The 18082-nt window shown below is 37.4% G+C and overlaps 2 protein-coding genes across 3 annotated transcripts; both read left to right on the forward strand.

Moving 5' to 3' along the window:
* The first annotated feature begins 1952 nt into the window (after positions 1-1952).
* LOC138907409 (uncharacterized) lies at positions 1953-3145 on the forward strand. The gene is made up of 4 exons (XM_070198006.1): positions 1953-2297; positions 2417-2581; positions 2642-2818; positions 2894-3145. The coding sequence occupies exons 1-4, from the start codon at positions 1953-1955 to the stop codon at positions 3143-3145; spliced, it is 939 nt and encodes a 312-aa protein (XP_070054107.1).
* Positions 3146-14896: 11751 nt separating this feature from the next.
* LOC104111323 (protein POLYCHOME) lies at positions 14897-17833 on the forward strand. Of its 2 annotated transcripts, none has more exons than XM_009620999.4 (3): positions 14897-15035; positions 15180-15574; positions 17089-17833. In XM_009620999.4, the coding sequence occupies exons 2-3, from the start codon at positions 15191-15193 to the stop codon at positions 17476-17478; spliced, it is 774 nt and encodes a 257-aa protein (XP_009619294.1). In that variant the 5' UTR covers positions 14897-15035; positions 15180-15190; the 3' UTR covers positions 17479-17833. The 2 variants fall into 2 exon arrangements, with proteins under 2 accessions (XP_009619294.1, XP_033515911.1); XM_033660020.2 differs by having other exon boundaries at positions 14913-15063.
* Positions 17834-18082: the final 249 nt, after the last annotated feature.

Raw genomic sequence — 18082 nt, forward strand, 5'->3', positions numbered from 1 at the left:
GATATATGTGTTTGTGTGCACTTGCTGCTTAAGTGTGGAGTCAATGTGAGCCTTTAATTTCATCTATATGAAGTCTTTGGATGTTTTGATTGTCGCCTAGCTTTTGCATTTCTGAGCAACCTAGATAAGGTCTAGAACTATCCAAATAGAAGTCCAAAGCCTCCTGGACCATAGGTATGGGACGGGTAGTGCACACGCAGGGTAAGATTTAGAATTGAATTAGAGCTCTTTTAAGTAAACAACTTTAACATAGTAATCGTGTAGCAGGAGATGATAGTCTGTGCCCGCTGGATAATATGAGTAACACCCTATCTCAAGGGAGTTACGAAATATTATTTATGTTGCACGGGGTGATCCTTTAGGATAAAAAACTTAGGACCCCCCCATCCCTTATTTCTTTCTTTTTTATTAAAAATGCAAAAATAGCTGCACCTCCCTATTCAAAATCTCTTTGTAATAAGATTCTTAGATTTTGTACTCTCTTTGTTTACTTGATCACATAGACTAATCCATATAATTTAAGTTCGGCCGGAATCCACGATTGTGGACCTCGAAGAGTGCCTAACACCTTCTCTCTGAGGTAACTTGAGCCCTGACTGGTCAAAACAGAGTTATTTGTAAATAGGTGCCCTAGCACCTAAAAAATCATTAGGTGGCGACTCTCCTCTTTTAATACCCCTTTTAAAAGAGTTGTCACACGTCGAGGCCCGCTTTTCGCGAGAAAAGGGGGCGCGACAGCTTCAGCATGGAATTTTGCAACAAAGCCAAAAGTATACTTCCATAATGATGGGTATTTTGTGGTAAGATTTAACTCTATAGATGATAGAGATGAAGTAGCTTCCTAATAGGAGAGAATTCATGCAAGAAGTAGCTTATGACTGGATCCCTGAGTTTTGTCATACCTGTATGCAAGTTGGACACAATTGCAACAAATGAGAGCAACTAGCACATAAACAAGAGTAGCAGCCCAAAGCTATTCTAAGTGATAAGATGGAGAAGACACATGCAGTACCTAATAATAGTAGTGAGGTAGCAATGGTTGCTGGTGATACAAATAGCAAACTTGTTAGCTCACCTACAAGGCTAGCTAGAGGGGAGGAGGAGCATACTTGGAAAAAAGCCACAGGAAAATCAGTAGCTCGGAACAAGGAGAAACCAGGAGATGATGCAGTCAGCATGATCAATGGGTTCAACATATTAGAAGAATCTGGATTGAAACTAACATCTCCAAGGCAAATGGGTGAGGGTACAAGTAGACAGAGTAGTCAAAAATGAGAGGAAGGGTATCCACAATCCCTATTTATTCCTGTATGAAGCTTGTTACATAGAATATTAGGGGATTGAATAAGATCCCTAGACAGAAAGAGGTTAAGAGGTTTATAAGGAGCAATAAAATAAATATGATAGCATTACTTGAACACAAAATAAAGGAGCGGAATGCTATACAAATAATAAGGAAAATCACTCCAGGGTGGGATTGGTTGTCCAACTATGAACATAGTAGTAAAGGAAGGATTTGGTTACTATGGGATACTAATGAAATAAAATGCTTGGAATTGGGAAAGTCTTCTCAATTCATTCATACTGCAGTTCACATCAAAAGTATGAATATGAGATTCACTTTTACTGCAGTCTATGGTCTGCATACATTGGAAGATAGGAGATACTTATGGAGAGACTTAGCTGGTATGAATACTATGCAACAGGGCCCATGGCTAATTATAGGAGACTACAATGCTATCAGGTCAGGGGAGGATAGGCCAATTGGAAACCCTGTGCAAGAGCTGGAGATTAGAGATTTCAATAATTTCATTGATTATACTGCTTTGGTAGAAATGAGAACCAGTGGAAGGAATTTTACCTGGATAAATGGACACATATACAACAAAATAGATAGAGCTTTGGTGAATGTTGAGTGGATGTTGCAAATGCCATTCCTGGAAGTATGAGTAATGGATCTAGGATGTTCTGATCGCTCTCCTCTTAGTATTACATTTGAAGATAATGAAGATAAAGTCCCCAAACCTTTCAAGTTTCTAAACCATCTAGTAGAACACAAAGACTTTCTATCTATAGTTAGTGTAGCATGGCAAGGGAGTAATGAAGAAAGTACTATGAAAGATGTGTGGAAGAGACTGAAAAAAGTGAAGCAAGCTATGAAAAAGCTTAATAATACAAAGTATATTGCAGTAAGAGAAAAGATTAAACAATATAGGAAGCAACTGTATGAATTAAAGGAACAAATAAGGGACCCTGGACAATATGAGAATATAGTTATAGCAGAAAAGGACATAAAGGTGCAATTGGAGAAATGGTTGGGGGTGGAAGAAAGTATCATGAAATAAAAGTCTAGAGTACAATGGTTGAAGTTAGGAGATGCTAACACAACTTATTTCTTTGCAAGTATGAAAAGTAGATATTCTTAGAACAAGATCAAGAGCTTAATAAGGAGCAACGGAGAAGTGGCGCAGACAAAACAAGAGATTGGAGAGAAGTGCTTGGTTTCCATAAGCAACTATTGGGATCAGCAGCTGAAAGTTTGCCTGTTATTAATCCAGTAGTTATGAGGGATGGACCATTGGTAAATACGCAACAATAACTATAGCTGGTGACAGAAGTGTCTAAAGAAGAAATATACCAGGATCTGCTTGGTATTAGTGATAGCAAAGCATCTGGTTGTGATGGATTCAATGTACTATTTTTCAAAAAGGAATGGCCTATGGTTGGGAGCAAGATAACAGATGCAGTGATGGAATTCTTCTCAAGTAGTAACATGTATCAGCCTATCAATTGCACAATAGTTACCCTGGTGCTTAAGGTAACAAATCCATCCAGAATTACTGAGTTCAGGCCAATATTGTGTTGATCTTTCCTATACAAAATCATCTCGAAGGTGATAACAAACAGACTGCAGGGCATAATGGATGATATAGTAGCTAGAAATCAGTCTGTATTTGTGCCTGGCAGATTGATAAATGACAACATAATTCTGAGTCATGAACTTGTTAAAGGATATGGTAGGAAAGTATTATCTCCAAGATGCATGTTGAAAGTTGATATGAAGAAGGCCTACGACTCTATTGAATGGGATTATATAAAACAAGTCCTAAAGAGTCTGCAAGTACCAGGAAAATTTGTTCAATAGATTATGAGATGTGTGAGAAGTATATCTTATTTCATCATCATCAATGGACAACATTCAACCCCATTTTCTACTAAAAAGGGACTGAGACGGGGTGATCATTTGTCTCCTTACCTATTTGTATTGGCCATGGAATACTTAACCAGACTGTTGAAGACACTAAAGAGGAATCCAAATTTTAACTATCACCCTAAGTGTGCTAAGCTGAACATAGTACAACTCAGTTTTGCTGATGATTTATTGTTGTTCTGTAGAGGTGATACTATATCTGTGCAACTATTATATCAATATTTCCAAGGGTTCTCACAAGCTTCTAGATTAGCTGTCAATGCTGAAAAAAGCTCTATCTTTTTTGGAGGAGTCAGGGATGAAATACAACAGGAAATACTGTAAATGCTAGATTTCTCTAAAGGGACTCTACCAGTGAGGTACCTGGGGGTGCCTTTGAGTACTAAAAGACTATCACTGGTGCAATGTCAACCCCTTATTGAGAAAATGCTAGGGAGAATACAATCCTGGACCACTAGGTTTCTTTCCTATGCAGGAAGAATCCAGCTTATTAAGAGTGTGTTGTTCTCCATACAAGTGTTTTGGTCTCAGATATTTCTATTGCCCAAGAAAATGATTCAATTAATTGAAAGCATGTGTAGAAGGTTTCAAAGGACAGGAGGTATGGAGGTCACCAAGAAAGCACTACTGGCCTGGGACATATTGTGTTGGCCAAGAGCAGCAGGTGGGTTAAACCTATTAGATATAGGCGTATGGAATAAAACAGCTATCTGCAAGCTTCTATGGAACCTATGCAAAAAGAAAGACAAAATATGGGTTCAATTGGTCCATGTATACTATAAAAAGTACAATTCAATGTGGGGAGCTGAGCCAAACATTGTGGGTGATTCAGATGATACTAAAAGCAAAGAAATACTTTGAGGAAGCTGGCTACTCAGAAGAAGAGTTATTGAGAATGCAAAAAATTCCCAATCAAGGCCATATATTTGAAACTTAGAGGAGAGTTTAGTAAGGTACCATGGAGAAGTATGATATGCAACAATGCTGGGTTACCTAAGTAGATATTCATCATATTCATGGATGCACATAGAAGACTTCTAACAAGAGACAGATTGAGGAGATGGGGCTACTTGGAAGATACAACCTGCTCACTATGTCACACAGAAGAAGAAATTATCGATCACTTATTCTTTAAATGTTCATTATCAACACAAGTATGGACAGCAATGCTGGACTGGCAGAGGATCCATAAGCAGGTGATGGCTTGGGATCATGAAGTGGAATGGGTTGAACGACAATGTAAAGAAAGAAGCTCCAAAGCTGAAATTTAAAGGATGACACTAGCTGGCAGCATATACCATATTTGGCAAGAGAGGAATACACGCATCTTTCAAGCAACACAGAGGAATGTTGCACCAATCACTCGACTATTAACGCAGGAAATACATTGTCGAGGGAACTTGAAGCAACGATTGAAGGGAAGGCTACTAGAGTTAAACTACTACCCTACTGTTCATATAGATATGTAAAAAGGTAGTTATGATAGGTAGGAGTAGCAAAAAAGGAAAGGATAGCTGAATCCGGGACTATTATCCAGATCAAGCTATAAAGAGGATCAAATATGTAAATATTACTTGGTAAATAAAATTGTTTAGTTACCAAGAAAAAAAACTCTCTCTAAAATCATCATTATTCCCACAAGTACCACATGAGAAGAAAAATGAGTGTTGTACTATATTACTCCTTGACATAACATCTCCTTAACTAGTTTCTACATAATATCTTTTTCATGGAAAAGTACCTGTAGGGCCTAATATTCACATGTTTAGATCTTGCTTGCAAGGGTATTCTATGAACAAATGGCCCCCTTTTGTGGAGGTAAAATATTAGGTTCAAAAAAGAGCTATTGATAGTGTACACAGAGTTTATCGATGGAAGTCGGAACACATACCTTCTTCGACATATGAAGTTTTTTTAATTGACTATCAACCTTTAACACAAAATTAGCACCAACCAACTATGAAGAACTGGGCTTCCCCTTCCTTCAATTTATTCATGGCCTTTGATAAAGGCAATTTGCATTCCTCAAATACATGTTTTAATATATGGTGCTTTCTAAGTAGAAGAGAATTATCAAATAAATAAAATATTCTTTAAGAACTTTTTCTCACGATCCAATTAATTCATGACCTTTGGTCCGACAATTTATATTCCATAAATACCCCTTTAAAAAGATGGTGCTTTCCCAGGTAATTAAAACCAATAGTAAATTCAAAATAGTCCATATTCATACCACCCAATGTCTTTATCCATAAATCTCCCAATAATATAGGAAACACAATCACGTCTGATGCGAAGGTAGTACCTTGCAGTATCCATTCAAAATCCCTGAGCACTTCAGAAGTTGCCTCCATGGTATTGTTTCATAGACTTGCATAACCAACCTTGGTAGGACAGACCTTACACCCCAGCCTCATAGCAAACTTTTCATCAATAAAGTTGTGAGTACTTTTACCATCAAGGAGAATTTGCATTGATCTGTTATTACTGTACTCATTAACATAAATAGTATGAGCACCTTCTAAGCTAGTGAGAGCACACAGTAAAATCAAGGAGTATGACCCTCAGTAGCCCACTCTTCTATAGGAAAATCACTTTCAGGCTTAGAAATCACCTTTCTCTATACCTCCCTCTTCAGGAAACTCCACGTCCATGACAAACATTTGCTTAGGAAAAGTACACTTACGACCATGAGTATATTTTTTATCACAAAAATAGTATAATCCCTTTGTCCTTTTGGCTTGCATTTTAGTAGGGGAAATGACCCTTTTGGTCCTAGGAACAACAATGGTATTGGAAGCAGGCAATGCCAATTTACGTCTAGGAGGGCCAGTATGATGAGTAGATCTAAGTAGTTGTAACTCATACGAGGAGTTCCGAGAAGTAAGAGAATGAGTAGTTATAGGTATATAAACCTCTAGGCCCTAGCATTAGCAGCTAATGTAGCCTCTGCTAATCTTGCCAACTTAGAAGTTTTTGGACAAGGTTTGAAGCTCATGCATCTTCACCGGATTCACCAATCCCTTCTTCAATCCTCCCAAAACACATGGAATAGCCTGACTTAAGGTTACATTGAGACAACAATCTAGTAGAGGCAAATTGGAATCCCCTCACAAAATCAGTTTGTCTTAGTTGTTTTAACTCAAGAGATTTCCTCACCAAAGGTCTCAATTAGTGCTATATACTCCTCCCAACTGGGTAAAGCAATTGTATCCTTACATTTCATATACGACTGGTATCCAGCCAAAGTTTCATCATCTGAATCTATAGCAATAAGGCTCACTCTCTGATTCACAGGAGTTTCATTAACAGAAAATTATTGTTCAATATTATAGGCAAAATACATAAGTTACCTCCTAAACTATGGACCAAATTCTCGTTATACACTTTTTGACCACGAAAATAATTTACACACTCAACCTTTCCAAAGTGTAGCTAAGACACACCACTCTTTTCTTGACTAATTTTTTTAAACATACGTAATGCCACGCACCAATAAATTTATAGCACGTGTCATTATTTTATTAAGACATTAAACTACCCTCTATAGCCCCTCAAAATTTTAATAGCCCATATTTTTTCTACTGACACGAAATGGACCTTCAGCCCAAACATATTACATCTAATAGCCCGAAATATCTATTTTGTATATTTTTTGTATAGTGACAGTCTATTTTGTATATTTTTTGTATAGTGACAGTCTATTTTGTATAGTGACAATCTATTTTGTATATATTTTGTATAATGACAGTCTAGTGTATATAAATTGTATAATGGCAGTCTATTTAGTATATTTTTGTATAGTGACAGTCTATTTTAGTACATATATTTTTTGTATAGTGACAGTCTATTTAGTATATACATTGCATAAAATTTGTATATAGAGTGTATCGTGCATCTTGCAATGTATCCATAATATATCATTAATGTATCCCAGGCACTTTTGTGTATCCAAAGTGTATAGACTGTTCTACAATGTATAAAATTTATATATATAAAGTGTATCGTGCATTTTACTACGTAGTGACATAGTAAAATGTATATATGAAAGATTTTCTAGAATTTAATAATGTGTTAAAAATTATAATGATGATAGTTATTGACAAATTATATCTATTATATAGTATTTATTTGAATGTACATTTACGTTCTTTGTACGTAAAGGGGTATTTAATTTAAAGAGTGAAGAACATATTATTGTGTATTAAATAAATAAATAAACACATGAAACGAAAACCATAACAATAAGGATATATTACTTTGAAGATGACCGACTACTTTCATTTAGCCAATTAAGTGCCAACAACAACAAAATTAAAAATAATTTACATATTTTTTGATAGTCAGAAAAAGTTAGGTATTTAAAATTACATAAAAATTTATTGTTTTCAAAGATTAAATACCATAAGCGGTATTTTTGACAATAAAAAATTTAATTTTGCATATCATTAGTGGATGATTGGAACGGCTCGATGGCAATAAAATTTATCATATTTGAGCAAATTTAAGCTAGCCATTATAATTTATTTGGAGTTATAAATTATATGGATCAATTCATGACTAGCACACGATAATAGTTTCCACCGACCACAAATGAAATTTGCTCTAAATTTATAAATATACCCCTTAACCATCTTCTCCCTATCATCTCTTTCTCTCCTCGGCATATTATCCCCTCCCGCCGATCACCACAAAATTCAAACCACACTTTCCGATTCAAATCAAATATTAAAAGCCCAAATTAACTGTTTTTTTATGACCAGCTTTAATATGTTTTATTGTAACAAATAAATCTTTCGAAAAAGGCAGCAACAAATTTTTTATTTCTTTTACATCTCCGGCGCGGCGGACACCGCCGCAGCTGCCGCCAGTTTCATCAAGAGCTCTTGCAAACCCACTATTTATCCCGATGTGTGCGTCGCTTTCCATTCCGGTTATGCATAGACCATAAAAGATAGCCAAGAACAGCTAATAAAAACCCAACCCACAAAGGATTTCATCAGCAAGCTTTTGAAATTCAAGGGATTGAAGCCCAGAGAATACACAGCTACCAAGGACTGTGTGGAGGAGACAAATGATAGCGTAGATCAGCTAAGCAAATCGGTGAGTGAACTTAAGCATATAGACTGTAGCCGTCGGAAGGATTACCTGTGGGGGATGACAGATCTGGCATTTTGGAGGAGGAGGAATTTGGAGAAATGAGGGACAAAAGTTAGAACCGTGGGAACCACTAGTGCCATGTTGTAAAAAATTAAGACACTTGGCACTTAATTAAGGATTTGGACAAAAATTTAGAGGTTTTACGCCCTCACTTCTGCCATGCCATCTTTGCAAAAAGTGGTGATTTAAATATATTTTGAAAAGTTTGTAATCCATATTTCAAGGATAACTTATGTATTTTGCCCAAATTTTATATAACCAAGTTTTTAAGTTCTCTCCATTAGACGACAAAATACCAAATTATGACCATGGTTATTATAGGGAGTAGGACCTAAGATTCCTGACCTGATTGTGACACCAATATCTCTGCTGGTGGAGGAAGGTAAAGCATTGTCCTTCGGCTCCGAATGTAGATACATTCCATCGTATGAGAGCTGGAGTGAACTAAACAGGTGGTATCACGACCTAATTTTTCCTGTGAGTCGTGATGGTACCCAACGTTATCGCTAGACAAGTCGACAATGAATTAACTTTATAATCCTTCCTTTTAAAGATTTGAAATAGTTGACTTTTAGTTTTGTGCATAACTAAGAAGCAATCATTTAATAAAAATGAGATATCAAGATTTTTCAAAGTAGTGAGATAAATAAGATAACACAAAAATCATCATGTGTCTACCAGCTTAAACCACCAAGACCCAGTTTCACAAGTATACGAACAACTAGTAGAATATACAAAAGAGTTCTACGCTACTGTCTAAAAAGAGGAAGACAGAAAATACACGCAAGAGAAAAGACTTCGGCTGCTGCGGAACGGTTCGGAAGGCAGCTCACTGTGTAGTCTCGTAGAAGCGATCAAGTGTGCGTGCCTGACTGTTATCCATATGCACATGCCTCAGGTCCTCCACATTAAGTGCAGAAGTGTAGCTTGAGTAGATAAACAACATGTACCTAGTAAGTATCCAGTCTAACCTCGAAAAAGTAGTGACGAGGGGTCGATTTTGACACTTACTACGGGCTAACAATAAAATGTCAAGACAATAACTAATCATGGATTACATATATATATATATATATATATATATATTTAAAACTCAATATATATATATATATATATTTAAAACTCAATAACAGGAATAGTAAACAATCCCTTCGCTAATAGTATGTCCCAAGTTAAATTTTCATTATTTAACAATTTATATTTTCAGTCAACAAAACAATATCAATTATAATTGATTCCAAAGATTTATCATACGCAATTTATGCCGAGGTCGTATGTCCCGATCCAACATAAAAATATTTAAACTGTGCACTGTCGAGGGTCGAATGGCACAAACCACATATGCATCTATCTGCTACCAAGGCGTTCGACCCGCTCCACGAAAGATAAAATACTTTATAACAATCAATTCAATATTTATTAATAGACAATTATTTAAAAAAATACCAATCCTCAATAATAGTCGAGTGGCCCGTTCAAGAATTTAAGTAAGTGAAGTTTAGCCCCCTACCATTCCCCTATAAAGTTTCAACATGATTTAAGTAATTAAGTTAACAAGTAGGGTGCAAAAATCGTAAGTATTGCATGGTATGGGTCCTAGATTACCCAGACAATGGCAAAATCAGTAACTACGTACGGACTCTCGTCACCTCGTGCGTACCTAGTCCTAAAAAATAGGAGCACATATTAATCAATTCACCTATGAGATTAATTCCCTCTTACAAAGTTAGAGAAGAGACTTACCTCGTCTCAATGCCTACTTTCCGGTCCAAAATTGTGCTCAAACCCTCAATTCGGTGCCAAACGATTCGAAACTAATCAAATATCATATAAAATGATTAGTGCATGTTCAAAAGTTCATGTTCTAACTATTAAAGTGATTACTCAACACCAAATGTAGGATTCCTAAAATTTACCCCCGAGCCCACGTATCCGGGTTCCGGAAATTTTCGAAGAAAGTTGTTATCCATAACCTCATGAACTCAAATATGTGTTTGTTATTAAATTCCATAACAAATTTCGTGGTTAAATCTCATTTTTATCAAAAATCTAGGTTTTCACCTAAACCCATGATTTTCACTAATTTATATGTTATAATCTACCCATGAACTATGTATTTAACTCACATTGTGTGGAAATTACTTACCTCAAAGTGCTAGGTAAAATCCCCTCTCTAAGAGCTCCAAGAATCTCCCAAACAATGAAATAAATGAGCCAAAAGTGTCTAAGTCCCGCATTAAATTGGGGTCTTTCTCCAACGATTATCGCATATGCGGTGCCTTGGCCGTATTTGTGGTACCGCACCTACAGTGCATGGTCCTCCCAGCGAGGGCCGCTTCTGCGGATGGGATCCCGCTTCTGCGGTTTGGTTTGCTTCTGCGCCCTTCCTTATCGCACATGCGCGTTCGCGGGTGCGCACGAAAATCTGCATCTGCGGTCCATGGACAAACGCTCCAGAACCGCTTCTGCGGTGCAACCCTCGCACCTGCGGCCAAAAGCTCGTAGGTGTGGGCACACCAGAACTAGTGCACCAGCAGCCCCCTGTTGAGTCTTGACTCAATCCGCGCATCGTTCGAATGGCATCTGGGGTCCCCGAGGCCCCGTCCAAACATACCAACAAGTCTATAAACATAATACGACTTGCTCGAGCTCTCGAAATGCGTAAAATAACAAAAAAAAAATCAAGAATCACACTCCAAAACCAAATCGAATCAAAATATGAACTTCAAGTTCTTCAATTTACTCCCAACGCGCCGAAGCGTACTTAAACTACTCGGAATGACACCAATTTTTGCGTGCAAGTCTTAAATCACCAAACGGAACTATTCCCTTTCTCAGAATCCCATTTGAACCTCGATAACACCAAACCCTATTCCAAACCAAATTTAAAGAACTTCAAAACCTTCAAAGAACCAACTTTCACTATTAGGCGCCGAAATGCTCCCAGGTCATCCAAAACCCGATCCGAATATACGTCCAAATTTGAAATTATCATACGAACCTATTGGAACCGTCAAATCTCGATTCCGAGGTGGTTTACTCAAAACGTTGACCGAAGATAAACTTAGCCTTTTTAGCCAGCCTTAAGGAACCAAGTGTTGTGATTTCAACCCGAACCCTTCCAAATCCTAACTAACCATCCTCGCAAGTTCTAAAATAGTAAAAGTGCATATAGGGAGTCTTATTTAGGGGAACGTGGTTCTAGAAAGCAAAACGACCGGTCGGATCGTTACAGATGGAGAAGCTCACCATGCGTTCGTCTATATCCTCACACAATTCTTGTTTTTTCTGCTCCTCGATAGCTTACAAATCCAATTGTTGAACTGCCAAATCTTCATATTGCTCCTATAAATCTGTAATTAGATTGCTCGATTGAGCATCAACATCTTTTTTTGGACCTGTTGTAACATGACTCTAATATCAATTGGTAAAAAAAGGTTCTAGACAATAGGAATATAACAGTAATTGCAGAAAAGAAGAAGAAGAGATGAAGAAATTTAGGAGAGACGAGAGAGGAATTCAAGGGAGAAGCTGAGATATGTATTAGCATCAAAAGTATGATTATCATATTACATTCTCCTAATTAAATCCCTAGACAATCGAATTGAAATGCTGAAATTATCAAAGCTAAATAACTAACTTTCCCACAAACCTGTAATTTGAAAACATTGAATGAAAGTGCAACTAATATTTAAAAACTCCTAGTCAGCTTCAGTATTGATCCGTCCTCTATAGCTCTAATATGTGTAATATTTTATAGACCTATTTGGATAGAAATGGTGAAGGTGATAATAAGGTGATAATAAGTAGTTAGTGTTTTTGGTAAAAATATGATGATAAGCACATTTTATATTAGAATGACTGAAATATTCTTAAAATTATTTATAAAAAATATAAAATTAAAAGTTGTAGAATCATAAGTTGGGGTGACCAGCTTAATACTGATTGATTTGAAATAAAAAAAATTCTCTTACTAGGTGCGTGTTTAGAGTAATTAACTCTTGGTACGCTAGATAAGGTGGGATAAAATGAGATAAAGTATGGTACTAAATTTATTTCATGTGTGGTTGATGGTATAAATTTATTCCGGGATAAAATTATACCATCAACCAAACGTGGTATAAACTTAGTCCCAGACTTAATACTGGATATTCTATCTTATTCCACATTATCCCATCAAATTTGGTATTATTTTATCCCTCATCCTAGGTGGGATAAATTAATCTAGGGATTATAATCACATGATAATTTAGTCCGCGTATCAAATGATCCTCCTTAGGTTGATGAACTAGAGAGCAGGAGAAAATTAACAAGAACAAGGAAATCACGCAAAAATAGCACGGGCTAACCAGTTTTCGTATTGGTAATTGAAAAATAGCCAGCGTTTGCAAAGTCATTGAAAAATAGCCACTATTTTGCTGCAATACGGACCGGTCTAACATAATATACTGGAGATTGGTGCAGTTGTGTATGAACTTCCAGCATATTATACTGGAACTCTAACACGCGGAAGGTTCCAGTATAATATATTGAAAATTGGAGCACCTGTGTATGAACTTCGAACATATTATGCTGGATCAGTATATTATACTGGAACTCCAGTATATTATGCTGGAATATTTTCTAGATTTTGAACAGTGTTTTTGTTCAGATTTATCTTTACATGAAAAGTGGCTAAATTTTGATTACTTTTGAAACTGTGGCTATATTTCAATTACCAATCGTAAATCTAACTATTTTTGAATTTTTCGTGGAAATCACTTACCAACTAAGATGGACCAATAACAACAACAACAATCCAGTAAAATTCCACTAATGGGGTCTGGGGAGGATAGTGTGTACACAGGCCTTACCCCTACCCCGAAGGAGTAGAGAGGTTGTTTTCGAAAGACCCTCGGCTCAAAAAAAAAAAGACAAAAGGACAAAAAGGAGACAATATTAGTATCACAATAACAATCATAGGATAAATAGAAACACCATGAAATCCAGAAGAAGAATGCAAAGCAAATGGAGACAATATTAGTAAATATTAGTATCACCACAACAATCATAAGAACAATAGGAACACCATGAAATCTAGAAGAAAGATGCAAAGAAAAAGCGATAGCTAGTAAATAGGACATGCACTAAAAAGCGAAATAGTAAGCCACAACATTGCCACTAACTATCTTAGACAAAACCCCTACATGGCTAGTCCCACAATGGTACGAAGTAAGGTACGACTCAACTACCTCCTAACCTACAACCCTAATACTCGACTTCCACATCTTCCTATCTAGTGTCATGTCCTCGGAAATCTGAAGTCTCGCCATATCCTGCCTGATCACCTCTCCCCAATACTTTTTAGGCCGCCCTCTACCTCTTATCGTGCCCTCCACAACCAGCTGCTCACACCTCCGTACCGGAGCATCTAGGCTTCTCCTCTGAACATGTCCGAACCATCTAAGCCTCGCTTCCCGTATCTTGTCATCAATGGGAGCCACATACACCTTCTCCCGAATATCATCATTCCTAATCTTATCTATCCTAGTGTGCCCGCACATCCACCGCAACACCCTCATTTCTGCTACTTTCATCTTCTGGATATGTGAGTTCTTAACAGGCCAACACTCAGCCCCATATATCATGACCGGTCTAACCACCGCTTTATAAAACTTACCTTTGAGTATCGGTGGCACTCTCTTGTCACACAGAACTCTAGATGCTAACCTCCACTTCATCCATCCTACCCCAATACGATGTGTGACATCCTCGTCGATCTCCCCTCCCCCCTGGATAACCGAACCAAGGTACTTGAAGCTGCCTCTTCTCGGGATGACCTGCGAATCAAACCTCACATCCACGCCCACTTCCCCTGGCTCAGCGCTGAACTTACACTCCAGGTATTCTGTCTTCGTCCTGCTCAGCTTGAAACCCTTAGACTCAAGAGCCTGTCTCCAAACCTCCAGTCTCTCGTTAACACCAGCTCGCGACTCATCAATCAGAACTATGTCATCGGCGAATAGCATGCACCATGGCACATCCCCTTGAATATGGTGTGTTAACGCGTCCCTCACCAGGGCGAATAAGAACGGACTGAGCGCAGAACCTTGGTGTAACCCCATTACAACCGGAAAATGCTCAGAGTCGCCTCCTACTGTCCTAACCCGAGTCTTAGCCCCATCATACATATCCTTAATCGTCATAATGTACGGAACCGACACACCTTTTGCCTCTAGGCCTCTTCAGAAAATTTCTCTAAAAACCTTGTCATACGCTTTTCCTAGGTCAATAAACACCATGTGCAGATCCAACTAAGATTGACCAAACCAGTCGAAAATGGAAGCCCATTTGACTAGGCCATTTGACGGTTAAAACAACTTCTTTTGTCTTTTCACCGACGGTTAAAATAGCTAACGAACTAAAAATTCGAAATTTGAAATCTGATTAAGCTGTTACGTGTCCGCCATTAATTATTTTCCCTAATTTCCGCAGTTTTGAAAAACAATTCAGTTCTGAAAATTTCATTTTAACTTTTCTGTATAAAGTACCGCCCAAACTCCATTTTGAAAATTTGCCTAGACGCCTCTCTCTCTAAGCTCTCTTTCTTCACAATTTCCAAACCTAAACCCCACCCCACTCCCCATTTCCAAGAATCCATCAATAAACCCATAAGATTTTAAAGGTAATCCTCCAGCCGGTAAAAATGGCAGGTAGCCGGAAAACCCCCATTTCCGGCACATTTCGATTTTACTTTTCGATCTAACAATAACTTTTTTTCTGTTTGTTTCAACTAAATGGTTAACATTTTCTTGGGTTTTGTGTGCAGTTTTTGTAAAAATGACGGAGGCAAGAGATAGAATATCAAGGACGGAGGATCTAATGGACATCTATAGTCGTCGACGGAGGACAACTGTAAGGAATGAAGGAGGCGGCATTGTGATTTTTCAGGATGAACAAGAGGATGCGTCGGCTACTAGAGCAATTTTTCGGCCAGGGACTGCAGCGGCGAGGGTGGGTTTGGGTGGTGGTGGTAGGGGTGGTATTGGTAGAAGAGTTAATTTTGGGACGCCAAGACGGAACTCACATAGAACGCCGGCTAGGGTGATTGGTCGAGAGAACATTTCGCCGTCAGGCCGGGGACGAGGGCGAGGAGGACAGCATATTGTGCTTCCTTCTTGGTATCCAAGAACTCCTCTTCGCGATATCACTTCCATTGTGAGGGTAATGCCTTCTCTTCACTTCTCAAAGTTTGTTGAATACAAGTTCATGATTTATTGCTTGTACATTTTGCTCAATGTGTTGTATGATAATTGGCTAGATGATATGCTTATAACATTGCCTTTTAGTACTTCATTTTTTGTGAAATCTTGTTACATTTGTGTCCGAGAGTAAATTGAGGCTTCTGAATTTAAAGTTTTCATTTATTGCTTTATGATTTAGCTTTTTTGGCTCATTGGTCACTAATGCGACTTTCAATTTGTATCCAAGAATGTTACATTGTTGCCTTTTAGTTCTTTATTCGTTGTGAAATCTTTTAACATTTGTGTTTGGAAGTAAATTGTGATTGGTATTTTAGTGTAAATGTTTCTAGGGGTAAAAGGTTGTACAAATAGTAATATTATGGCATATTCGATTTTAAATTGAGACTTGTGAATTTAACATTTTATAGTTCCTTTCTTTGCATTTTATGGTCATAACTGCAACTTTCAATTTGTATGCGAAAATGTTTAGAAGGGATCAGTGTGATGAAACATATCATGATAATGTGCTTGTAACTAACAAGTAGAAATTGTACTTCAGGGTAGATAACTTATGGTCATAATTTTTGTCTTTAATTTGTATTCCCAATTTGAACTGGAGTTTCTGGATCTGCCCTCTTGATTAATAGAACTTATGTTCTTGTTACAGCTCAGTTACGGATTGTTGTTCAACTTGTCAGCAATACATCTTAACTAGACAAGTACCAACCAATGTTGGTAGCTGCCTACTGATTTCAACTTTCCTATAGTGATTTTGAAATGAGAAGACAAATATAAAGAGTCCAGTTAAATCTATATGCCTTGTGGCTTAATGCTGGAATGCCAGTCGATTCTTAAATTTCGTCTAGGGTAAACAGTTGATGAATAAGTAATTTATTGGCCTATTTGGAAGTAAACTGAGACTTGTGAATTTAACATTTGGTTCATTGTTTTGCTCTATGATTGAGCTTTGGCAATACATTGGTCGCAATGGTACTTATCAATTTGTCATAATAATGAGTTTGTAATTAACAAGTGGAAGTGGTACTTTTATCTAGACTAGATAACTCAAGGTCATAAATCCTGTTTTAATAGTATTTCTTTTTCCCAATTTGATTGGATTTTCTGGATATTCCTTCTTAATAGCGCTCATGTTCTTGTTACAGTTCAGTTTATGGTTTGTTGCTCCAACTAGTCAGGAATACATCTTAACAATAAAGTACTGACGAATGTTGGTAGTTGCCTAATTCTTTCAACTTTCAAGTTTTCATATAATGTCTTTGCAATGAGAAGACAAATACAAAGAGTCCAGTGAAGTTATTTGCATGCCTTGATACTAAAATGCCAGTTGAGCGTTAAATTTTACTGCAGTTACTAGGTGCTCAACTCGAGCAAACTGGTTGTCACATTGCCCAATAGTATGTATGAAATATGTTTTGAGCAAACTGGTCTCTTGTAAACTTGATGTATCTGATTGTTATAAGATTCTCTATATAGGCTATTGAAAGAAGAAGAGCTCGCTTTGGAGAGAGCGAAGGCCAACAACTTGAGAGTCCAATACCACAGAACCAGACTGTTCTTGATCCTTCTGAATCTACATCAGGTGCTCAACTTGAGCACGATAATTCATTTATGACTCCACATCCTACAATTAGAAGCAGGCTTTATCCCAAATCTGTAGGTAAAGTGCCAAAGATATTGCTCGATATCACCCATCAGAACGACTCTGGAGACTTGGATTGCCTCACACCACAGAGAAAGCTGCTAAACTCAATTGACAAAGTTGAGAAAGCAGTGATGGAAGAACTGCATAAGTTGAAGAGGACTCCCACTGCTAAGAAACAAGAGAGGGAAAAAAGAGTTAGGACTTTAATGTCCATGCGCTGATTCGCCAATTGATATCCGCAGCTCAATCAAGGTTGAGGCACAAAGGGTTATTAAATTTGGAGGAAAGGAGAAGAGAGCAGCTGAGCAGTGTGGTGTAGTTGATCATCTTCTGATGATCAAGCTCTCAGTTGAATTAAGGACACACTTTGATATCTTTCCAATCTTATAGTACACTACAGTTAGAATATTATCCATGTCAAGAATAATAGTGCTTCACATCTTGCTGAAGTTTTGGAAGTTTTATCTCTACCATTCTTTGATGGTTTTTAGGTGTTTGAACATGTACAAAGTGCCTGACATATGTTCCATAGTTGACAATTTTTACCTTTTATGATAAGTGGCTGTATTTCTTTCTGATGTACCACCCTTTCTATACCCCCCTTCCCCATACAAGCTATAACGCACAGGAGCTGATTTTCTATCATTTATTCTTTGGGTGGTGGCTGTATATATTTTTTTCAATAACAATAGAGGACAGGAAAAGATGCTGTTTGTCAAAGAAATTAATATAGAATCTCTCCATTAAATAATTAAATTTCCATGTCATTGCGTCTGCTTCCTCAATGGAATCTGCACTAACTGTGTTCCACTTTCTACCTTTCCT

The sequence above is a fragment of the Nicotiana tomentosiformis genome, chromosome 3 (genome assembly GCF_000390325.3).
Source record: "Nicotiana tomentosiformis chromosome 3, ASM39032v3, whole genome shotgun sequence".
Classification (NCBI taxonomy): Eukaryota; Viridiplantae; Streptophyta; class Magnoliopsida; order Solanales; family Solanaceae; genus Nicotiana; species Nicotiana tomentosiformis.